The 25,707-nt window shown below is 38.6% G+C and overlaps 1 protein-coding gene and 1 pseudogene across 5 annotated transcripts in view; one reads left to right on the top strand and one right to left on the bottom strand.

Annotated features, from left to right (window-relative positions):
- The window catches only part of PRPF18 (pre-mRNA processing factor 18), a 43,959-nt gene extending 21,115 nt beyond the window's left edge, over positions 1 to 22,844 (bottom strand). For 3 of the 5 annotated variants that reach the window (XM_054660759.2, XM_054660766.2, XM_054660764.2), the window contains exons 1-5: positions 22,617 to 22,817; positions 12,205 to 12,282; positions 12,069 to 12,095; positions 9,384 to 9,488; positions 3,995 to 4,108 (exon numbers count right to left, since the gene is read on the bottom strand). In XM_054660759.2, the coding sequence (XP_054516734.1) occupies positions 3,995 to 4,108; positions 9,384 to 9,488; positions 12,069 to 12,095; positions 12,205 to 12,282; positions 22,617 to 22,682 (390 nt within the window). In that variant the 5' untranslated portion in view covers positions 22,683 to 22,817. Of the gene's footprint in view, positions 1 to 3,994; positions 4,109 to 9,383; positions 9,489 to 12,068; positions 12,096 to 12,204; positions 12,283 to 22,616 lie in introns of all 5 variants that reach the window. The other 2 variants (XM_054660762.2, XM_054660765.2) reach the window with 1 other exon arrangement.
- On the top strand, positions 17,431 to 18,409 carry LOC112204546 (large ribosomal subunit protein eL6-like; annotated as a pseudogene).
- Positions 22,845 to 25,707: the final 2,863 nt, after the last annotated feature.

Genomic DNA, 25,707 nt, shown 5'->3' with positions numbered 1-25,707 from the left:
CATCAATGCTGTAATTTTCTAATAAGGCTTAGTGACAGTGGCAGGTCTCCATTAGAGTCCCCAACCCGTTTGCCCAGCTCATTTACAATGTCTACCCTCAACTACTGTGAACTCCCAAAACATTCAGAAACATCAGTGTAATAAAATTGGTGCCTCATCTATATCCCAGGTTCTCAACTATGTTTCTAGCAAACCAGCAAATTCGCATTTTATGCACGTATGGTTCATGACCCTTTAATGAAAATGGAAGCCTCATCTTCCTAAAAATGAATGAGAATCAGCTGCAAGGTTTAAGAGCCAAGGAAACATGGCCGTGAGGCGGCTATAGGGTAATGGTTGAGAGTAAAGGCTATCTGGGTTCAAATCCTTGCCACATACTATTAAATAGCTCTTCGAAAGCTTGCTTAACCCCTGTATGCCTCGGTAGACTCACCTACAGAATAGGAGTAATGGCACCATCTACTACGTAGGGCTGTAATGAGGATGCTATTTTTTATTTCAGTGATGAACAGTTACTATGTGATGCAGCTGCTCCAGAACCTCGCAAACATCAAGTCACGTAAGTAAGCTAAGAAATGGACGATGAGCTTTGAACAGTTACTGGAGCACGGTGCACATTCAACCAATGTTAACTCCTAACGTTCTCACACAAAAAGCATCTGATCATTGTCACCTGTCCCTTCATAAACACAGAAGAGAAACATTCAACTCAAAACACTTATAATTTCTCAAACACTGACTGATCACCTGCTGTGTAAAAAGTATGACGCCAGGCATTCCCAGAGGTCACCTCATTGAATTCTCAGTGCATCCCAGTGAGCCAAATATCACTGCCTCTGTTTTACCAATGAGGATTCTAAGGTTCAAATAGAGTAAAAGACTTGCCAACGGCCAAATAATTGATTACTATAATCCAGGAATGGAATCCAGACCTTGTGCTCCTGTGCTTTGTCCTCAAAACCTCTAGATGCACGGCGCGGGACTTGGCATACAAAGGTAAAACAGCCTTTGCCCACCAGGAAGAGATAAATATGCACATAACTCTAATAATAGCGAAAAACAGTAAGTACACTAACAAAGGTTTACTCATAGGCACATGGAGAAGGAAGCAATTAATTCTGACTGGGATCAAAAATAGATTCCGAGAAAAGATGTGGTCACTGAATTGCATGTGAAAGTATAAAAACAAGATTTCAACCAGAGCATACAAGACAGAAACACAGCAAGCAAAGGAAAAATGATCATTACAGACACAGAGGACTGAAAGCAACTGCTAGTGTTGTGGGGCTGGAATGGCAATGCTGGGAAGTAAAGCAGGAAAGTGGTTTGGCAACAAAGAAAGCAGTCAGACAGCCCAGGCTAGCAGACAGAGCAGGTCGGGGAGCGGGCCTGGCCAGCCCCAGCTGTTCCTGCCATTCCAACTGAGACTCCAGGAAAGGGGCAAGATATCAGCTTAGAAGACCAGTCCAGAGGCAGCCTCACATGATTTCAGCCGCAGCCTTCATCTGACTGCAATCACAAGAAAGACCCCAAGCAAGATACTGCTCAATCCAGCCCAATCAAACCACAGAACTGGTAATTATTAAGACAATAACAAATTATCTTAAGCTATCAAGTTTCAGGGTGGCTTGTTAATCACCAAAAACAGATTTGGTAATAATAAATCCTTTATAATAAATAAACAAACACTAGTAAGTTTTGGAGTAGTCTGTTACATAGTCATAGATAACCACATCTGTCTCTCAATAATCGAGAAAGCAAGTAGATAAAAAGTTAGCAAGGCCAAAGAAGATCTGAACAACACTATCATCACTGACATTTGTAGAACTGTACCATGAAAGCAAAACAATACTCTTTTCAAGAGCCCATGGAATAAACCATATGCTACGCCATAAAACAAGATCAGAGCCTTAAATGTAAAGCAAAAACTATAATATTAAGCTTCTACAAGAAAATTAAGAATATCTATTTGAAATCTTGGGATAAGCAAAGATTTGTTAAGCAGGACACGAAAAGCAATGACCATAAAAGGAAAAAACAATAAATTGGACTACATTAAAATATAAAACTTCTGGCCCGGGCACTTCGGGAGGCCAAGGCGGGAGGATCCCTTGAGTAGAGGAGTTCAAGATCAGCCTGGGCAACATGAGGAGGCCTCATCTCTACAAAAATTAAAAAATCAGCCAGGCATGGTGGCACTCACCTGTGGTCTCAGCTACTTGGAAGGCTGAGGTGGGAGATCGCTTAAGCCCAGGAGCTAGAGGTTGCAGTTAGGCATGATCATGCTGAACTCCAGCCTGGGTGAGAGTGAGACCCTGTCTCAAAAAGCGTGTGTGTACACACACACAAACTTCTGTTCAGCAAAAGATTCAATTAAGAGAACAGGTAAGCCCTAAACTACAAGAAAATAGTCACAAAAAATATTCGTTTATCTGACAAAGAACTTCTATCCAGAATATACAAAGAATTCCTATAATCCATTTACAAAAAGAGAAGTTTATTTTTGAAATGAACAAAAAGCGCCTGTAATCCCAGCTACTTGACAGGCTGAGGTAGGAGGACTGCTTAAGCCCAGGAAGTTGCAGCTGCCATGAGCCATGATTATGCCACTGCATTCCAGCGTAGGTGACAGAGTGAGACTCTGTCTCAAAAAAAAATAAATAAGGAAAGAAAGACTTTAACAGACACTACACTAACGAACACAAGTTTATGAAAAGATGCTCCTCATCTTTAGTCATCAGGTAATGTGATTAAAGCCGCAAAGAGCTACTACCAGACACAAAAGAGAATGGTTAAAATTAAAAAGACTAACAATACCACATGCTGGGGTTTGGAAATGACTGGCATTTCTTATGAAGTTAAGCATACATCTACTCTTATTATCCAGCAATTCTACTTCTAGGTATCTCCCCAAGAGACATATTTATTTACCCACCAAAAATAACATAGTTCCAAAAAAAGATCTGCATAAGAATGGTCATAGCAGTTTTATCCCTTTTTTTTTTTTTTTGAGACGGAGTCTCGCTCTGTCGCCAGGCTGGAGTGCAGTGGCACGATCTCAGCTCACTGCAACCTCCGCCTCCCGGATTCAAGTGATTCTCTTGCCTCGGCCTCCCGAGTAGCTGGGAATACAGGCACACGCCACTACGCCCAGCTAATTTTTGTATTTTTGGTAGAGACGGGGTTTCACCATGTTGGCCAGGATGGTCTCGATCTCTTCACCTTGTGATCCACCCGCCTCAGCCTCCCAAAGTGCTGGGATTACAGGCTTGTGCCACCACGCCCAGCCAGCAGTTTTATTCCTAATAGCCCAAAGCTGGAAACAAATTTTGATATATTCATACAACTGAGTATCACTGGAAAATGAAAAGGAAACCAGTGGTATCTGCAATAACATGGATGAACCTTAAAAACTGATATGCTGAGCGAAAGAAGCCAGACACACAATCTATGAGTCTATCTGTATGAAATACAAGAACAAGCAAAATTAATCCATGATGACAAAATTCAAATGGTGGCTGCCCAGGAAGGGATGAGGAGAAATATGAGGATAGGCTGAGAAGGGGTACTGGGGAAATTTCCTTTTTCTCTTTTTTTTCAACTTTTAAGTTCAGGGATACAGGTGCAGGATGACAGGTTTGTTACATAGGGAAACGTGTGTCATGGTGGTTTACTTCACAGATCATCCCATCACCCAGGTATTGAGCCCAGCATCCATTCGCTATTCTTCCTGATGCTCTCGGGGAAATTTCTTTGGTGACGAAAATGTTCTATTTCTTTATAAGGGCAGTGGTTATATGCTTGTATGTATTTGTCAAAATGCATTAAATGTTAAGATATGCGCTTTTCAAAAAATTAATGAAAACTTCCATTCAGCAGCAATAATCTGCTCACTTTACTTTTCCATTGTTGCCTACAATAATGCAATTAGTCAAACTCTGTTCTAGTGAACGCAGTACAGTGGTATTTTTCTAGCTTTGTTCTGTCCTCTTACCTTGTTAACTTCTGGTGTGAGGATCTCTATTTTCCTTAAACGTTGAAAAGCATCATAATCAGTCTCTCCAAATAGTCTGATTGGTTCTCCTCTTTCTCTCAATCTTCTGATGACCTACAAAGTGAAACAGATACCAAGTAAATTTTTTTTTTTTTTTTTTGAGACAGTCTCACTCTGTTGCCCAGGCTGGAGTGCAATGGTGCGATCTCGGCTCACTGCAAGCTCCGCCTCCCAGGTTCAAGCGATTCTCCTGCCTCAGCCTCCCGAGTAGCTGGGACTACAGGCACCCGCCACCACACCCAGCTAACTTTTGTATTTTTAGTAGAGACGGGGTTTCACCATGTTGGCCAAGATGGTCTCAGTCTCCTGCCCTTGTGATCCGCCTGCCTCGGGCTCCCAAAGTGCTGGGATTACAGGCGTGAGCTAATGTGCCCAGCTATTAAACTTTTGAGAGAGGAAAAAACTAAGCATCTCAAAAACAATTTGTATATTGTACCTTAAAAGCCAAGCCTGGGTTTAATAAAAGCTAATTATCCAAATGCATGCCTCTGTGTAAAGTATAAAATCCTTCAAATATTTTAGATCATTTCAATTAAGCTAAACAAAGATGTTTCCAAATCAAAGAGAAAATCAAGTACTTTAAAAATCTATTTTGACTCAAAAGTCACTGTTATTAATTTTATTACTGAACAGCTCCTAGAAAGTGGTCTGACCTATGATTCTACAATTCAAGTCTAAAGAAAGACCCTAATATAAACCACCTCTTTTACTGTGAGATTTTTAAAAAATTCTTTTTTGTAAGAAAAGGGGCATGTTTGTGGCCCTCATTTTACATAATTATAACTGTTCTTAGTCTTCTTTTAAAAACAATGGAAAGACAATAGTAATCCCTTATGTCAGCATATTTTTGGTGATCAAACACTTGTTTTGAAATGTAGATGAAAAAAGTAATCTGTTTATTCTTTTAATTTTCCATGAACAGATATACTGTGTTACCATCACACCTTAAGTAACCATAAAGTTTAGGTCGTTTAGCTCACTGCTTCAACAGGACCAATCTGTGTGGCAGGACACACAGGAAAAACACTAAGATGGGAGGGAATGACAGCATTTATAGAGAGAAGGAAAATCAAATCTGAAGCCAGCTGATAATTACCATAATGGACAGTCTGCATTGTAATAACACCATGAAACCAAAAACTTCTCCCTCAGAAAACAGGGAGTTATAATCTGCATATGCAGAGCTTTTAAGATGCTGAAAATCTATTTCCAAACTTGGGTGATGGTTACATGAATATTTATTTTATAATTATTCATATATGTGTAACATATATTGCCCTAACATGTTTCATACACTTTATATACATGCTATGTATGTCATTTTAAAAAGGAAGAAAGAAACGGAAAACGTAATAAATACTAGTCCAAATTTTTTAAATAAAGCAATAATGAGAAACACCAAGAGCTTTACCTGGGAGCATAAATAGCATCACACCTAAAATCCATTGAGAGGGCTCCCGCTGGATTAACAGAAGTTTGAGATTAAAATAGAAATTTAAGAGGTCATCTAGTGCTATCTCCAATCAATGCAGAAATGACCTCACAAACACCCTTGTCAGATCCCTGGCTGACAAACGGCAGGAATCACATTTCTTCATGAAACATCCCATCCCATTGTTTAGACAGAGATGTTTTGCTTCTCAAAACTGAAATCTACTTCCCTCAAACTTCTACCCATTTATCCCAGTTCCACTTTATGAAACTACAGAGACTATTCCGATTTTCCAAAATCAGAGCTACTTTCATTGGATTTTTAAAGATATCTCTAGTAATTCTTCTCTCCAGCCTCACTATTCTAAATTCCTTCACCTCATCTTCATATGATGGTTTCTAGAGTCAGTCACCATTCCCCTGAAAATTTCCTTTTATGCAATGTCCGTCATAAACATGTGATAATGTAGAACTAAATAATAATACTGCAAACATGTCAACTTGCGAGAAGTACAGAATACATAAGCCTTTGATCTAGACGCTATATTTCTATGACTTACATTCAGTCCTATCCACAACTACAGAGGTCGAACAGGAAGAGACTACTGAGGACTCAAAGATGAAAGATGACCCTAAGTCAGTCAGTCAAAGACAAAAACAACCTCGACAGAAAAAAGAAAGGGAATGTGAGCTAGTTATTACTGTAAAACACTGCTTAAGATTGGGGGGCTATAACTTAGGCCAAGTTGTGAGGAGTGCATAATATTTTTCTGGTTATCAGTTTAAATAGCTAACTCTCATCTACCTGGAATTATATAACAGTGGTTCTGTCTGAAGGCAAGGTAATAAACTACCTGACTTCAAATTTTCTTTTAGTGCAAGAATTCTATTATTCTAATTTTTTAAATAAAGAAGCTGAAATATACCACCACCACCACCACCACCTCCCCCAAAAAATGACACAGAGACTAAAGGGACATCAGTGAAAGAACTTAAGCCTCTGAGTCCTCTTTTACTATTTCAAAAGAAGCTCCCTGAGCAAAGGCAGGAACTTCTTCCCCATATCATGTCTACTACTTAACTGATGTACCACTATTAATCAGTAACAATGGTTTACTAATGATGGATCTCACAAAAAGAACAACTTCTTAAAACTACCTCGTCTTTTAACTCAAGCTTTTCAATGTTTAAAGATAAAGTAAATTCTAGGCCAGGCACGGTGGCCCTCGCTGGTAATCCCAGCACTTTGGGAGGTCGAGGCGAGCAGATCACCTGAATCAGGAATTCAAGACCAGCCAGGCCAACATGGCAAAACCTCGTTTCTACTAAAAATACAAAAATTAGTAAGGCCTGGTGGTGCATACCTGCAGTCCCAGCTACTTGGGAGGCTTAGGCTTCAGAAACTCTTGAACCCGGGAGGCGGAGGTTGCAGTGAGCCTACATCATGCCACTGCACTCCAGCCTGGGAGACACAGTGAGACTTTGTCTCAAAAAATCGAAAAGTAACAGAATTCTAAAATATGTAAGTGACGTGAAATTTCAAGTATTTTGACTATGAAGTTAATATATACTCATTTGAGATACAAAATTAAAATATAAAGAAAATTATATTTTCTATATATAAAGAATGAGTTCATAAAGGTAGTGGAAAAAAATTAATATATCTTTGTTTAACTCTTAGGAACAGAGGAAACCTTTCTAAGCACGATGCTCAAGACAAAAAAAAAACATAATGAAAAAGACTGATGCCATCGTATAAAAATGTAAAACTTCTGCATGGCAAAAAATAAATGATACACTGACAAATATATATATACACTATGTACATCTGATACATACACACTTATGAACACAGGTTAACACCCTTAACATATAAATATGTTGATCTGCAAATCAATAAAGACAAATTTCACAATATAAAAACGGCAATTCCACAAAACAAGAGACATTAACGACCACTGAACACGTGAAAACATGTTCAATTCTAATAATCACTAATAGAAAGTTTCACATTAACACAAGATACCTATTTCACCCATCAGTTTGGCAAAAATTTAAAATAATAATCTGCTTTCAGATTGGCAAAGGCTGAAACATTTTAAAATAAAGAGTTGACAGAAATGCTAGGAAGTCTTACATACTTAACAGTTGGAATGTAAATTGGCACAGCTTCTTTGTAGGACAATTCCACACAATCGAAAATTACATAGACACACTCTCTGACCAGAAATTATTTTCCTAGGAAATTATCCTATTGATAAACTCATACAAATATCAAGACATATGTATAAGGAAGTTCACCTTAGCACTGTATGTAAGGGCAAACAACTGGAAGTAATCTATCCATCAGTAAAGAGCTAATTTTAATAAATTACAGAACTACTACTAAAAACAATACCTAAGTTTGTTGAGTAGCTCACTATTAAGGACTGTTCTCTTCATGTATTACCTTATTTTATCATGAAAGTCTCCTGAGGTAGACCCAATTGTTACCCTCATTCAGACATAAGGAAATTGAGAAACAGACCAGATAACCTGCCCAAAGCACATGTTTACTGTGAAAAATGTTCATACACACACACCCCCCAACATAAAATGGCCTTCAAAATGTACTTTTAAGTGAAAAGACTAAGGCACAAATGCATGTCATCTCATTTGTGTGAAAGGGAAAAAAGGTATACACATACACACTGATGCTTGTACAAGTGAAGAACTGGGTAGGAGGACTGATGGGGGCACAGGGGGAGTGGGAGGAAACGGAAGATAAGAAAAAGGGAAGACATTTTTGTTTTACAGCCTTTTGTATTGATTTGATTTCTTTATATCACTTGATTATCTTTAAATTTTATTTTTTTTTTTAAGTAAAATAATAGTTGGTACTGATCAAGGTATAGACAAACACTATAAACACAACAGCTAGGAGTATAAAGTGGCACAACATGGCTAATACCTCCAGAGCTATCTGGTAATATATATCAAGTCTTAAAAATATACGTAGTCTTTGCCCTAAAAATCATGCTTCTAGAAATGTTTCCAAAGGAAATAATCACACATTATTATGTATGCAATGATGTCTACATAAGGATGTTCATCTTAGTATTATTTATAATAAGCAATCTAAATGATCATCAATAAATGATTTTTTAAATATTACGGTGCAGCCAGGCACGGTGGCTCACACCTGTAATCCCAGCACTTTGGAAGGCCGAGACAGGTGGATCACTTGAGGTCAGGAGTTTGAGACCAGCCTGGCCAACATGATGAAACCCTATCTCTACTAAAAATTACAAAAAAAAATTAGCTGGGTGTGGTGGCACAGGCCTGTAATCCCAGCCACTCAGGAGGCTGAGGCAGGAGAATCACTTGAACCCGGGAGGCAGAGATTGCAGTGAACCGAGACTGCACCACTGTATTCCAGCCTGGCCAACACAGTGAGACTCTGTCTCAAAATAAATAAATAAATAAATAAATAAATAAACAAGCATTATGGAGCAAACAAGCAATGGGAAATTATACACTCATTCAAAATTATGTAGATCTCCATATTTTAATCTGGAAAGACGTATTATTAAATAAGGGAAATGGAAGTATGTTACAAAATAATAATTAAAATAATTTAAGTACAAATATTTAGCATAAGAGCATTTAATTATACTTATTTTTGAATATTCATGTTTATTTTTTAAAGTTTAGAAGGATAAGCTCTAAAAAAAGATAATAATATCAAGAAAAGAAGCAGTGAGTAATTTAGAACTTCATGAAGAAAACTAGCTGCACAGCATTTTTAGATCGTCATTTTACGCAGGAAATAATGACGTTTAACTTATTGGAAAAGCCGGAGATAAATGTAAACACCGTGGAGATCTTATTCTCATGAAACCATCACAAATAAACTTACCTCTTGCCTAGAAAGCGTCATAGGTAATTTTTCCTCTGCCAGTTCAAGTTCTAACACTGGATTCGATGAAGTTAATGGTTTCTGGTCCTCCTCTTTTGGCTGTATCTATATTAATAGCCAAAAGAAATGAAATTCAGCTTTAAAAATATAGTTGATATTTATCATCCCATTACCTTAGCTATGGAAATTAAACATGTTTTCAACACTGAAGATTTTCTAATATTCCTCTGAGCAAAGAGCTCATAATAAGTGTACATGCTTATAAAAGAGAGTCAAACGTATTCACATCAGGGGCATCGCAAGTCCAGAGCATGCACAGAGGAATCAGCATTCTTGCTATAAAAGAGTGACACGACTACCACGATTTCCAAAATCCAAATTTAACAGGGCTGAAATTTGCACTCTCTTTCTCCCCAGATTCTAAAGACTGTACTTTTTCCTTAAAAACCAGCAACTTGCTCTTCCTCTTTAAATGTCTTGCAGGGTTATTTGATTCTTGCTCAGCTTCAAAATGAAGATAAAAGAAAAGAATTTCTTTCCAACAGCAACCTGAGAAACTTCAAGCTCTAGCTTTTCCTATGCTGCTTTTCAAAACGTATTATTCCAAATGTATGAAAATCATGTTGGACATACAGAAAAATTCCTAATGCTACAAAGAGTTGGTCCAAACTGAGCTACCAACCTTGCAGAAACACAAGGAAAAAAGCACGTGTCTACTGATGCCACCCAGGGAAACAGTGGGCATTCTTGTTCATATGAACCTGTAGGAAAAACAATCTCTTCACATATTTTCTCAAATCTGTTGCTCAAGTCTCAGTTTAAGAAAACTGAATTCAGCAATTTACAAGCCCCTTTGTGGAGTCTATAAAAAAGATACTGAAACGTGGTTTCCCATCTGACCATAAGATAAATCCAAAATGCTGAAAGTAGGAGTAAGATCAAAAGAACATAAAAGAAGATCAACAATAAGGAAGAAATTCACATTAAGAAAGGCTATATGGTAAAAATTACATAATTCATGATTCTATAGCTTACAGTTCAAGTTTATGTTTACTGTAACTAATTGATACTGAGGTAAAATTAAGGTAACAAACTAAGCCTTTCTATTTTCACAGGTCAAATCAGCACCAAGTCTTAAAAAATGCTAACTCATTTCTACAAAAGAATAAAAGGAATGAATACCATGTCATTACTACCAAGACGGAAATCTTTAAAAATCTTTAGAAAGAAACACCTGTGCTTTACTTTTTAAGCATGGAAACATATTTCTCCAAAAATCTCAGGATTAAAAACACATTTAATTATATAATGGCAGTTAATAGCTCTGGGGAAAAAAATCTAAGTCATTTCATGAGCTGGACTCGAAGTTATAAACAATTATCTTTACAGTAATTACTTTCCTTCAGGGCTTTCCTCTATAAAAACAAAAAAACACACTAAACAAAAGCAAAAACTGCCACTATATTAAGTTACTTTCCTACCTTATCAAATAGTTGAAAAGGTTCAAATTTAAGAATCTGGGAATGCCACAAGCCAGCAGAGTAAACCTATGTAAGTGATTCTTATTCCAGACCAAATGTGTGTTAGACAACACTGGGCAAGGCAAAAATGAGAGTTCCTTTCTGAATATCTATCTACTCAATGGTTATTAACATAAAACTTATTTTCATTTCTAATTAAGCAAATAAAACAAATATCTTTATGGAAAAAATCAAAATACAAGTATAAACTTTCCCATGTTTTAAAAACATATCAGAAATATAATTACATTTTAAAATATTTTTTAAGTCACTTCTGGGTATCTTTTGAAAACTACATTTTTCTTTAATACTTGTCTTCTCCCAGCACTACAAAATCAAACCAAATGCATATACATACCATGTGCATTCCTCATGCTTCCTTCTAAAAATGCTATGCAGGATAAATCCATTTCCAGAACTATCCCCATTACATGCACGAAAGTATTATCTTATATTGATATTTTACAAGCAAAAGGTTAATTACAAGTTTATGATTTGGCAAAAGTATTCCAATAGAACCTCTGAGCTTTGAGTTAAAAATTAAGCTAGATATAGTCTTCTTTTAAAATAATTTAAACGTAACTTCTCCACCTTAAACCCTTTAACCCCTCCCAATAAAACCACAATACATTATCAACTAATTTCTTCTAAAATATACAAGCAAAGCCTTCCAGACAACTCATTTATTTCTAAGAAATATTTCAAGATGACATTTTCTATCCAACAGACTAAATAGTGTTTGAAATGTGATACCTTATTACAACAAAGGCATATAAATATATACGGCTTTATACTTTAGGCAGAGGTTCTTAGGACCCAAAAGGACGTATTCACAATGCAAACATAAAATCGATGGCTTAAAATATTCCGGAGAAGGCAGGGAAATTACCACCACTAATATTACTGTGGCTGGATGAATAAATGTTTTGAAGTCTTTCCAAATAGACTGTTTTATTGGGAGAGGTAGGGGAGAGGAGTGGTGGTGGAGTTGAAACTAACGCAGTCTCAGATTCAGGACTTTATTAAAAAAAAAAAAAAATTCAAGCTTTGATCTCAAGCCACTTCATGCCGTCCACAAAAAGCCAAACCATTCCAAGCCAAAAGTCATGCATGTATTTTCCTGAATTCAAGATTTTTTTAAAAATGCAAAAACAAAAACTCATACCTCTCCAGATGGCTTCTCATTTATAGGCTAACGTATATTGATAAATTGAACAGAGATCAATGATTGTCATTTAACAACAGCTGTATAAATTTAAACTCAGAAATGTACAATTTAACATAAAAGCAGACATTCATACCTTGTAGCCACATCTTTCAAAATATGCTTCCTCTTCTTTTTTGGCGAGCTCACTACGCTTGAAATATTTTTTATTTTCCTATTAAAGAAAAAAAATTATGTCAATAATATATCCTTGAGCAAAATTTCATGTCCCATAGTCAACAAATACCTTTAGAAAACTTTGGAAACACTCTTCAGTTTTTCAAGAATTGGATAAAATAAATATTTTTTGGTTCCAGAGATGAATACATTGATTCCCCAAGCACATCACCAACCCTCCACTACGACTATGGGCACCGATATGTGGTAAGTTCAAGTATTTTTCTTGCAGTATCAATCAGTAGGCAAGTCCATCAGCAAAGAGGAGACCAAGAATATTTTCCAAATGTTTTCATTTCTTAATGTCTGAGTTCAATGATAATTTCTTCAAATGGATTCATTATGAAACACATAAAATGGTATACCTCAATTATTTTTTCCCAACAGAAACAAAATTATGACATACATAGCCTACATTTGATATCCCACATAACAAGGGAACTCCAGGAGTGTAAGTTCTTTCTTGTTACCTGGAAGCTTATTACATCAATCAGTTCTTAAAATAATCTACATATAGGGTGGTCTTGGTGAACCCTTTTATTTAAAAAATGATTTAAGGATATTTGGGGGTTTTTGTGCGTTTTTCTGGTTTTCTGTTTGTTTTGGAGACAGGGTATCTCTCTTGTCACGCGGGCTGGAGTGGAGTGGCACAATCAAGGCCACAACTTCGACTCCCTGGGTTCAAATGATCCTCTCACAAGGTATTTGTTTTGATATGATTTGATGTAAAGAGACAAGCTCTAAGTCTTGTCTGTGGCTAAAAAGATGTCAGTCCTTTCCACATTATACATAAAATTATCCTTATTGTTACATCTACAGTCCGTAATTTGGAGGCTTGTTGCCATCTCAGCTCTGCCTCTTGGATATTATTCCAAAGATGGCTTTGTTCAAATAAAGATACTGTCCCTGACTGTATTAACAGTAATGAAATAATATTACCTGTGTACTACCTCCACACAAGTATTTAGCACCTCATAGTTCCAAAGCTCATTCACTCAGACAATGATCATCAATGGATGCTAAAACCTTATGAAAAAGGCCGATGGTGACAATGGAAAGATGAGCCTGCCACCATTTGAACCCAACGATCAAGCTTGACATCAGTAAAAGATTATGTACCACCTATGTTATACTACAGGAATTACCCAGCCATCGTCTACGAAGTATTATTCTTGTTAAATGTAGGGAAGAGAGGAATTAACTAAGTGTCAATATGCCAGGAAGCAATCACACAAATCAAAGACATTTTACAAAACTAGCCCCAGTTTCTCCAGCAAGTCAATGGCATGGAAAAAATCAGCCAAGTTGAGAAAATGACAACGTTCTTCATTAAAAGAAACCAAGATTCATAATAAGCAAATACAAGGATCGAACTTCGTGTTGACCTGACTTGAAAAACCAACTGTAAAAGCAAATGTATGTACATATTTTAATTCAATTGGAAAATATACGAATGTGAGGAGAGTATTTGATAAAATTAACAAACTAATTTTAATTTTGTTGGGTGTGATCATATTTTGATTTTAAAAGAACATGTCATTTTCTAGAGCTGCATGTTTCAGGGGAAGGATATACAGGGGCTCATCATAAAATTTTATCTATTTTTGTATGTTTAAAACTTTCAGAATAAGGTTTTTCTAAAAGTTCATTCCTTAATTCAATAAACATTTCCAGACTTATCTACCACACAACAAGCACAGTTTTACGGAAATAAAGATGAAGATATTATCTGGGGTAAGGAACCGATGGTATCATCTGAACATCAAAACTACCCTGAGTACTGTGGGGGCAAATAGTATTAACCCCTTTTTAGAGATGAGAAAGCTGAGAATTAGGTTAGGTGACATTCCCAGAACTCAGGAAGAATGATGAGTAGCAGCTAGAACTCTGGTCCTTAAACCCTTTGTTCTGATCTAGTCTTCCAAGCTACAGTTCTTCACTCCCAAAATATTATTTTGGCATCTAAAATTGTTTTTGGCTAGGTAGTATATAATTGTCATATTTCAAATAAGTTGGCAAACACACATTGGTATCCTCTCAGAAAGGGCTGATGTGTAGAAAGAAAGGAAAAAACACTCTCCAGGCCGGAGGCCATGGTCCAATCTTTTTAACTATGTTATCTTTGATGACCATGTCTCAATTCCATTGAACACACCTAACAAAATCTCAAGCCTAGAACATCTCAAAATGTGGTCCACAGAGGCTCTTTCAGAGGTTTTGCAAGGTCAAATTTATTTTCATGATATACTAAGACATTATGTGCCCCGTTTTCATTGTGCTCAGATTTGCACTGACAGTCCAAAAGCAACATGGGGGGAGGATTTGGGAAGGGGGACTACTGGCATCAGCAAAAATAAAGGCAAGGCCTTCAAACTGTATTCTTCACCAACATGCACTTACGAAAGAATAAAAAGTCTAGTTTCTCTAAAGAATGTCCTTGACGAAGTATAATTAGTATAATTTTCCTAAATCTCAACCTTTGAGTACACAGCCTTTTAATAATCAGCATGAAAAAATAAAATGTATAAAGCACTTTTGTTACATACTAAAGCAGAATGGTTTTCTCAAAGAAAAGCACTTGTGCAATTGTTTGATTAGTCAGATTTGGGTGTTTGGTAGACATTTTCTCAGAACTGAACAAAACAAGCTTAAAGCTAAAAGAAAACAATGATAGTATTTACCACCGATGATAAAATTCCAGCTGTCAAGTGAGAACTGGAAAAGTGGAAAACTTGTACCCACCACCATGAGCTTAATAGCTTCCCAATACTTGAAGCCTTTTCCAATGAAATCAGTGGTGATATTAATGAGATTTTTTAATATTATCTAATGAAAAATGTCAACATTAAGAAGATCTGCATAATTCACTGAACCATGACATTACAAAATCAAGATGTTACAAAATCACATGTAGGTAAAAAGATCCATTCAAGGAGCAAAATAGATCAACAGGCTTTAATGTAAGAAAAGTTCATTGAAATGATTTCAGAATCCACATTGTAACTGATCTTTAAGAAACCAACTGTCTAGTTTTGGTGTAGTATCAAGAAGAATATCCACAATTATCTGAAAAGGCTATTAAGATACTCCTTTTTCTAACTACTTATCTGTGGATGAATTTTCTTCGTGTACTTGAAAACAACATACAGCAACAGATTGGAGAGAGAAATAGAATCCAACTGTCTAATATGCCAGAGGTTTCTAAAACAATGTCACTTTTCTCACTGAAGTGTTTGTTTTCACAAATATAGTCTTTTCATAAAAATATCTGTTAGCATACTATGGGTTTATTATGGCATTTCTACATGGAATATACATTTTGTAATTTCCTGGCTTTAATTTCTAATATGGTAATTATCAATAAATGTGTCCTATGTAAATAAAAGCTCTCTGGGGCTATCAATAATTGAGAATGAGACCTGAGACCAGTAAGTTTAAGTCCACTTGGCATTCTCCATGCCTATAGCATGCGCAAAACAATGCTGGCAAAAACCACTGGGGCCTCAACATTGCCTATTGGTCCTGGGGTATTTACCCATTTCATTTTCTTTCCTATTGTCTACACTGACCATTCCACTGTCTCCATTCTCACGAACTCCCCAACCTTTCATTCTCCCCTCATTTTCAGCAGATGACTAAACCATCTCATTTTATGGAAGCAACCAGTCAGGAACTCCTCCTAATTCCTCCCAACTCCAGTCATGAGCTGGATCTGCATTGGTCCTTTCATTTCACAGTGAAACAGAGAACCCTCCTCTGTCTGTCTAGGGCAAATCCCTTGCCAATTACTCCAGACCTCAATTCCTCAGGGACTTCTCACCATCAATGCTGTTTTCTCCTTCGCATATTCATCCTTCCCCTCTCTACTGGCTCTTGACAATTATCATTTAAGTATGCTCAAGACTCTGCCCCGGGTATCATTTACAGCAGAACCACATTAAACTGTTTAATCTGATCCGTGTCCACTTCCTTACCCCCAATTCTCTTTGCAGCCCCACAGCATATGGACATCCATTCTGTTTCACTGAAAAAACCTCCTTGGGGTCATAAATAATGTCTAAGGTACAAATCCAAAGAGACTTCTCTGACTGATCTCATTCAGTCTTCGATTTAACTGCTCATTCCTTCCTTCCTTCAGTAACTTTCTCCTCTTAGCTGACAGATTCTTCTTATGTCTTCCTCACTTACTGGTTTGCTTAGATTTTCTATTTCTTGTATTTTTTTGTACTTTTTAGCCATTTATTTCACTTAGATTTTCCAGTGTATTAGAACTAGTATACAGTTTTCCTTACTAATTTTATTTTCCAATGTCTCCCATGTTGGTTCCTGCCGTTCCTTCCATTGGTCCTTCATTTCAGAATGTTTTGTATAATGTGGGGTAGGGGTTGTTGCTTATTATTTCCGTATGGATATCCAGTTGTTCAGCATCATTTACTGAAAATATCTTTCCTTCCATTTGGTTTTAGTGTCTTTGTCAAAAATCAATAATTGTGTAAGGGTGGCTCCGTTCTGGGTGCTCTGTTATACTCTAGTGGTGTTAGTTGTTGCTCTTTATGCCAGCGCTATGCTGTTTTGATTACTGTAGCATTGTTACTGCAGCACAGCGTAGTATCTTGCATATAGGAAAGATGCAGTAAATACTGGAAGGAAAAAAAGCTAAAATTCTGCACATAGCTCATCCTCATAACTACAACTAGTAAAACTACTAATTACTCCCCATTGAGTTTCTAGAGCAGCCTGGTTTTCCACATGAGGTTTTGCATTAAATGAAAACTCACCAATTCTAGGCTCCAAAACACTGGTGTTCTAGCAATGCAGACACCACATTTACCTCAGGGTGGTTACACCAGGCAGGGCACTTTAGGACAGGTGGTAAGAGGATATCTTAGTCACTTCTCTGCAATTTGAGAAAGAGGCACTCACCAGCTAAGTACTGATTATTTCAACTATCACAGATTAACCACAAAAAGCTGGGACACCACTTGAAATGACCAAAGATGAGGTGGCTCTTCTTTCTGGAAGAGCAATACCACACAGACAACTGTTTTCCAGCTACAGATGCGGTAATGACAACAATCTACTGATCCCTGACCCGTGTTTTCTAAAAAATTAAAACAAAGGGACTTGCTCTTCCCCATCTTGTAAGATGGTGGGTGAAAAAGTTGAGAAGCCGGATACTAAAGAGAAGAAACCCGAAGCCAAGAAGGCTGAGGCTGGTGACAAGGTGAAAAAGGGTCACCTCAAGGCTAAGAAGCCCAAGAAGGGGAAGCCCCATTGCAGCACAACCCTGTCCTTGTCAGAGGAATTGGCAGGTATTCCCGATGTGCTATGTATTCCAGAAAAGCTGTGTATAAGAGGAAGTACTCAGCCGCTAAGTCCGAGGTTGAAAAGAAAAAGGTTCTTGCAACTGTTACAAAACCAGTTGGTGGTGACAAGAATGGTAGTACCCAGGTGGTTAAACTTCATAAAATGCCTAGATATTTTCCTACTGAAGATGTGCCTCAAAAGCTGTTGAGCCACGGCAAAAAAAAAAAAAAAAGACAAAAAACAAAAAACAAAAAAAAAACCAAACCCTCAGTTCACACGTGAGAAAACTGCGAGCCAGCATTACCCCGGGGAACGTTCTGATCAGCCTCATTGGATTCCACAGAGGCAAGAGGGCGGTCTTCCTGAAGCACCTGGCTAGTGGCTTGTTACTTGTGACTGGACCTCTGGTCCTCAATCAAGTTCCTCTATGAAGAGAACACCAGAAATCTGTCATTGCCACCTCAACCAAAATTGTTATCAGCGATGTAAAAATCCCAAAACATCCCACTGATGCTTATTCAAGCAGCAGCAGCAGCTGCAGAAGCCCAGACACCAGGAAGGTGAGATCTTCAGCACAGAAAAAGATAAATACAAGATTACAGAGCAGCACAAGATTGATCAGAAAGCTGTGGAGTCACAGATTTTACCAAAAATCAAAGCTATTCCTAAGCTCCAGGGCTACCTGCGATCTGTGTTTGCCCTGACTCATGGAATTTATCCTCACAAATTGGTGTTCTACATTTCTTAAGAAGAACCTAATTAAATAACTGATAACCAAAAAGGGGGACTGAATAAAACATGATAAAATCATTTGTGGTTGTAAGAATTATTTCATAAAACTTTTTTCACATACATATCAGATCAATATATAAAAATGTATTGCTATGAATGGGGCAGTGAAAAAGTCTGTAAGTTACTGACAGACACTATGATGCAGAAAGATAAGATATAAAGCAACTGTTCTGCATGAAATGATAGAGCTGCAGATCTAAAGACTGTCTTCCCATGGATACAACAGAAAAGACGCCTAGTTGTGTATGTTCCCTTACATCACGCAAGAGCACTCACCCTCAAGTTGGTCTAAGACTTGAGATCTATCCCGGCTGGCCACAGGAATATGAGAACATCGTGTAACCCTCTAAGCCTCAATTTCATCATCCATGAAAACAGCATTGCCTTGTGCACTAATTAACCGTTGTAAAGCTCAAATCAGATAGCATACAGCACTTTGAAAAATATAAATCACATTAGTCTAATAATTTTCCAGTGCTTCGTTACATGAGCCCTATCAAAACTAGTTCTATGTTTGTAAGGTGAATAAATATCCATTCTATCTGTACAGGTTAACAGAGCAGGCTCTGAAGTAGGAACAGACCAGCGTTCAAATCCAGACTCTATCTCTTGCTAGCTGCCTAATCCTATAGTCATGTAACTTCTCTTAGCTTCCAGTTTCCTCATCTGTAAATGGGAATAATGGTAACTTGTTGTACAAGTTAGAAAACACATATTGCATGATGCCTAACATTACTGCTAATATAAACTATGAATGTCAGTATTTTTTTTTTTTTTGAGATGGAGTCTCGCTCTGTCGCCCAGGCTGCAGTGCAGTGGCACAATATCAGCTCACTGCAAGCCCCGCCTCCCGGGTTCACGCCATTCTCCTGACTCAGCCTCCTGAGTAGCTGGGACTACAGGCACCCGCCACCATGCCCAGCTAATATATATATATATTTTTGTATTTTTAGTAGAGATGGGGTTTCACCATGTTAGCCAGGATAGTCTCAATCTCGTGATCTGCCCACCTCAGGCTCCCAAAGTGCTGGGATTACAGGCGTGAGCCACCGCGCCCGGCTGAATGTCAGTATTTTAATTCCCATTTCATGTATGCCCTTTGTTGGTCTGAACTGTTCTGTGATTGAAAAAATCAATCTTATCTTCTGGCTGGAATTATGTGATAATTCAATCAACTACCAAATTAAAAAATGAAAGACCCAGGAAAAGTTTATATATTATAAATTATAAATGACCCTGAAGAATCTAAAGTTTTTTTTTTTAATGATCATTTTTGTAGATTGGTCCATTTCAATGAGGAAGAACATGATTATGCAAATATTCATGTTGCGAACCCTGAGGGTGGGCTGAATATTTTGTGATTCACTTTTCCCTTTAAAGCACTTAGATTTCAACACCCTGGCCCTTCCTAACATCAACTATGCACTCCAACACCTAAATTTAAAATACTCCCAACCACTCATCAAAAGGTCCCTGCAGTAGACATAAAAACATTTACAAATATGAACAAGCTTTTCCCCATACCTACCAAACAGCATTCTATTACCTCCACTTTTCTAATTGTTTTTAAAGTTTCAATGATCATGAAATTTGCCATTTATCAAGCTAAGAACTCTAACTTACTTACACTACATCACATACATCGATCGTACACAACATCCAAGTATCTAAGTCAGATATTCTGTGATGCACGGATTTCCATGGGTCCTGTAGACCCTCTGAGAGGACTCATGAGGTCAAAAGTGTTTTCTACATCAAGGCATTATCTGCCTGCTCACTCTGATGACATCTGCACTGTAGGTGAAAAGCAATGGTAAATTTGCTAAAGCCTTAGCAAGAACCAAGGCAGTGACTCTAAACTGCCACTGCAGCCAGAGGGAGCCAGTTTCTCTAAACAAATTTACTCCTTATGATAAAGGAGTAAAATTACTATTTTTATTAAGTCTTGATCTTTGGCCATATCTTTTTAATATTATGTGACAAAACAGAAAAGATGCATACAACAATTCTCATTTATACCAAAGTTTGCTGGTTGTGTGGAGGAAAGTAATTGAGTTGCAAGCTAAACTGGCTTTTTCACGGAATACCATTTTTACACTTAAGAACACCTGGCAAACCATGGTTCTTCAGACTTGGGTATTTGGCAGACAACTTCCCCAAACTGAACAAAGTGAGCAGATCACTTCAAGAAAATAACTGATAATATTTGTTGCCTATGATAAAATTCCAGCTTCCAAGTGGAAATTAAAAGTGTGGTGAACTTAGATCTGTCATCAGGAGCCTGACAGTTTCCTAATGCTTACAGATGTTTCTCAGATCAGTGGATATTAAATAAAGTGATCTTTTCATATTGTGTAATGAAATGTGTCAACAGGTGGGAGACCTGCATAATTCAGTAACCCAATATTTTCCAAATGATCGATCAGTGAATATTTTTAACGTTTCTCAGTTTTAACTTCTAATATGGTAAATACGGATAGAAATAACACATAAACAAAAGTCCTTCAAGATCTTCAGTAACTTTTAAGAGTGTGAAGGGGTCCTGAGACCAAAAGCTTTGAGAACCAGCGGTCTAAGTTACTGCTACACAATAAAGTAAGGGAGATCATCTTCAGGAAGTTCCTAAATCGTGTAATTCTTTCTCCCCCTTTTTAGTACCTTTCCAAAAGAGTCTTAGCATTCCCATCAGTGAAGAGCAGGCCTACAGACTTTTCATGTGTTGAAGAAGAGAGAAGGAGGAGGAATAGAATTTTAAAAATTGGGATTTACTATTAGAAAGGAATTTTATTACTTTTTTTTTTTTTTTTTAGAGACAGGGACTCGGTCTCTCACCCAGGCTGGAGTGCAGTGGCACGATGATAGCTCACTGCAGCCTGAACTCCTGGGCTCAAGCGATCCTCCCGCCTTGGTCTCCCAAGCAGCCGGGACTAGACGCGCGCACCACCACACCTGGCTAGAAGGAATTTTTTTTTTTTTTTTTTTGAGACGGTGTCTCACTCTGTCGCCCAGGCAGGAGTGCAGTGGTGCGATGTCGGCTCACGGCAACCTCCGCCTCCCGGGTTCAAGTGATTCTCTGGCCTCAGCCTCCTGAGTAGCTGGGATTACAGGCGCGCACCACCACGCCCAGCTAATTTTTGTGTTTTTAGTAGAGACGGGGTTTCACCATGTTTGCCAGGCTGGTCTCGAACTCCTGACCTCAGGTGATCTGCCCACCAAAGTGCGGGGATTACAGGTGTGAGCCACCGCGCCCGGCGGCCCTTCCTCCATGTTTCAATTGGGCACAAACCCTTCGTAAGGCGACAGAAGGGAACTCTCAGGAGCACTGGGGCACGTCCGCAGAATGCCGACAGGTGGGAGCGGGGATACGGGGCAGTTAGGTAAACTGGAGGGAAACAGGGTCAGGAGAAAATAGCCAAAGCCTCGGGTTTTCCTGCAATTCCCACACCTGCATCCCTAAGGCTCCCAAGTGGTTACCGGAATGAAGGCCGTGAGTGTAAGTTGCCCGGGTCCTTGGCGTTTTGAACAAAGAATTGGAGAAAACGCACAAAAAAAGTAACAAAACACAGGAATGAACCAGCAAAAGTAGGGACTTATGAACGCGAGAAAGCGCTCCACAGGGTGTGAGTGGGCCCGAGCAAGCGGCTCGAGGCCCCGGTTACAAAGTTTTCTGGGTTTTAGGTACTCCTTCTGAGGTCCCTATCAGCTACCCCGTATCTGGATGAAGGGTTCGGTCTGTGGCTAAAGACTGAGGTGAACTGGCACCCTATGCAGATGAAGGGATGGCCCGTGTTTGGCCCACGGCCAATGCAGGGCACGTTCCCTTCCCATCTGAGAGGTGGTGGAAAGGCAGGGATGCGGGGAGAGCCGCAGCCTGGAGCCTTTGCTACTCGGTGGTGGGAAGATGAGGATTTTTCTTTTGGTTTGGCTTTTGGACGTGGGCGTTAATTGGCCTCAGGTTCCCGCCCCCAGACCCAGGTGTTTTCCTTTTGATCCAGCTTTGGGAAGTCAGCACGAATTGTACTCAAGCTCCCTGCTCTCAGACCCTATTCTCCAGCCTCAAGAGTGAGACGCCAAGGGTTGGATCTAAAGGGGGCCTACCAGGGGTAGTGGCAGGACACTCGCTAAGCCCCTTCCCCGCCCCGAATCCTCTGAGTATCGTCACCCTCACCCCAAAACCCCGACACACACACTCTCACTCTTACATCCCGACCCCCACGACCGCAGGGTCCTCACCACCAGCAGGTTCCTGTCCTCCACCAGCTGCCGCTTCCGAAGGATCTCTGATTTCAGAATGTCCATCTCGCCGCCAGAATTTAAGCTCCAGTTTCCCGCTCCAGCTCCTCGAACCCAGCCTCACTGGGCCGGCGGCCGCGAACCCACTGGGTATACGGAACAACAAGCCCAAACACCTGAGAACAACTGACAGGGGCCGCTTCCGGCGGAAGCTGGGATGAGAGAGATGAGGGAAGAGAGTGGCCCGGGGCGCCTGTGGTGGCCAAAGCAGCTGTGCGTGAGTGGCCACTGGCGGCGCCCTCCGGCAGCGCGCCTGTAGTTTCCCCTTGTAGAGAGGTTTACGTGAACGTGCACGGAAACCCGGGTCTTTATAGTACTCTCTGCACCTGCTAGTTCAGTTCCAAAAGCCTCTCGAAGAACACCTCAGTAATGCCAGTTAAATCAAGATCTTTATTAACTGGAAATTTACATTAGGGTTTCTGAAGTTACTTGCTTGCAAAATTAGTGTACTAAAGGATGAGAAAAATCTAAATAATAATACTAACTTGTAACAATAGAGTGAAAGGGCAGTGTTCATTACTAGCCTGTTAAATTTCCTGTGAACTTAAACGACTACATCCATTTAAGGCAGTTTGGAAGTCAATTTATCTTCACTCCCTCTGTTTTAGATTGCTTACCAATCTTGGTGATAATTGAACATTTACCTCAAGCTAACTAATCACTTTTTTGGTCATGTGTTCAGCAATCAAGATTTTTCAGTGACATGATTGGAGATGTAATCAGAAATTCCTTTTTTTTTTTTTTAAATCCAACCCAAGGGAAAAAAACTTAAATTGAAGAGAAAAATTATGTCAGAGATTTTTTAAGTCCCTAACATTTGTTTACAGTGGACTTATTTTTTTCATGTCATTGAAGCACGTTTACAAATTGTTTTTGTGAAATCATAATTGAACAATATTTGACATTTCGTTTTTCTTACTCAAAAAAGGTAAGAAATATCATTTTGTTGAGTCAGCTGATAATGGGTAAAATGATTTACAAAACAAAAAATGAACAATCGAATTATTTCAATTTAGAAAGTCTTTTGTGGGGGGTGATACTTCATCTAAAAGATATCTGAGGCCAGACGGGGTGGCTCACCCCTGTAATCCCAGAACTTTGGGAGGCCGAGGTGGACAGATCACCTGAGGTCAGGAGTTCAAGACCAGCCTGGCCAACATGGTGAAATCCCGTCTCTACTAAAAATACAAAAATTAGCCAGGCGTGGTGGCAGGTGCCTATAGTCCTAGCTACTCAGGAGGCTGAGACAGGAGAATTGCTTGAATCCGGGAGGTGGAGGTTGCAGTGAGCCGGGATCATGCCACTGCAGTCCAGCCTGGGTGATAGAGCAAGACTTTGTCTCAAAAACAAAACAAAATAAAATAAAATATACCGGACTTTTGCCAGAAATAAGCCAACACAGGAAAATGTCCTTGAACTAAATATGGCAACACTCTTGCATGAATATGGGTTTCCCTCACTAATCAATGAGCAAATAATAATTTATTAGCATTTTCCTGATTTAGGGATTAGGGATTGTTAGACACAAAAAAAAAACCTGAAGGGTTAAGACAGATGACAGTAACAGCAATGGAAGTTTACAGAGAACACAACGGCTGGCTACCTGGGAAACTGTCAGTGTAAACCAGAGAAGTTACTAGCTACAGTTAACAGCCTCCCCTTACATTTTAGACTTTCATTGATTTCTACGTTTATGTAAACATGTGCACTCAATCCTGATTAAGGCCTGAGATCAAAGAGTGATAGAGAGAAATACTTGAACAAGCAACTGACAAGCAAGCTTTTCAATTCAAAAGGAAGGAAAAAAGATATCCAGGAGCTTTTAGAAATACTTAAAAGAGGCCGGGCACAGTGGCTCACGCCTACAATCCGAGCACTTTGGGAGGCCAAGGCAGGCGGATCAACTGAGGTCAGGAGTTTGAGACCAGCCCGGCCAACATGGTGAAACCCTGTCTCTACTACAAAAATAGCCGGGCTTGGTGGCACACACCTGTAGTCCCAGCTATTCAGGAGGCTGAGGCAGGAGAATCGCTTTAACCTGGGAGGTGGAGGTTGCAGTGAGCCAAGATCGCGCCACTGCACTCCAGCCTGGGTGACAGGGCAAGACTCTGTCTCAAAAAAAAAAAAAAGAAAAGAAAAGAAAAGAAAAGAAACACTTAAAAGAACAAATCACCGTGACCCTAAGAGAGACCATATTCATTTAAAAAAAATGCATCCCATTTCATCACAATCATTATTTTAAAAGTGAAATATTGGGACTGGGTACAGGGGCTCACACTTGTAATCCCAGCACTTTGGGAAGCCGAGGCAGGAAGATCACTTGAACCCAGGAGTTCAAGGCTGCAGTGAGCATTGATCGCACCACTGCACTCCAGCCTGAGTGGCAGAGTGAGACACTGTCTCTAAAACAAAAATAAATAAATAAGAAATAAAAATGAAAAATTGGAAACAACCCAAGTGTTCTAAATGGAGGAATAGTTAAATAAAATATAGTTTATACATACAACCAAATAACATGGCATCATTAAAAACCATGTTTTTAAAAATTCGATGGTATGGGAATGCTCATGATACAATGTTCAGTCCAAAAGTAGCATAATGAAACTTTATAGCATATAGTCTCTGCTTTTTAACAAAAACATAGACATATGCTTCTTAACAAAAACATATAGACGTAATAAAACATTGATTGGAAGGAAACATACCAAAATATCAAGTTTTTATCTGGACAGTAGAACAATTGGGGATTCTTATTTTCTGCTTTATACCACAATTTGGTACAAATCTCATAATATGGGGGGAAAATTCAGGTATCAGTCTTTTTCTGTTTAATTATTATTTAGACTATTTATAAATTTTCTAGCATGTCTATTTTAGACATTGTATATGATAAATTTTGAAGAGTATAAAAGAAAGCAAAGAATTAGATAAAGAATTTTTTAAATTTCCATAGTTATTCAATCTAATATTTAAATATCTTATATATGAGCTCTATACTACATTAGCTTCTGTGACCTAAACCAAAACATAG

This window comes from Pan troglodytes, chromosome 8, assembly GCF_028858775.2.
Source record: "Pan troglodytes isolate AG18354 chromosome 8, NHGRI_mPanTro3-v2.0_pri, whole genome shotgun sequence".
Lineage (NCBI taxonomy): Eukaryota > Metazoa > Chordata > Mammalia > Primates > Hominidae > Pan > Pan troglodytes.
The sequence above is the reverse complement of the archived record's forward strand: the minus strand, read 5'-3'. Positions and strand labels throughout refer to the sequence as shown.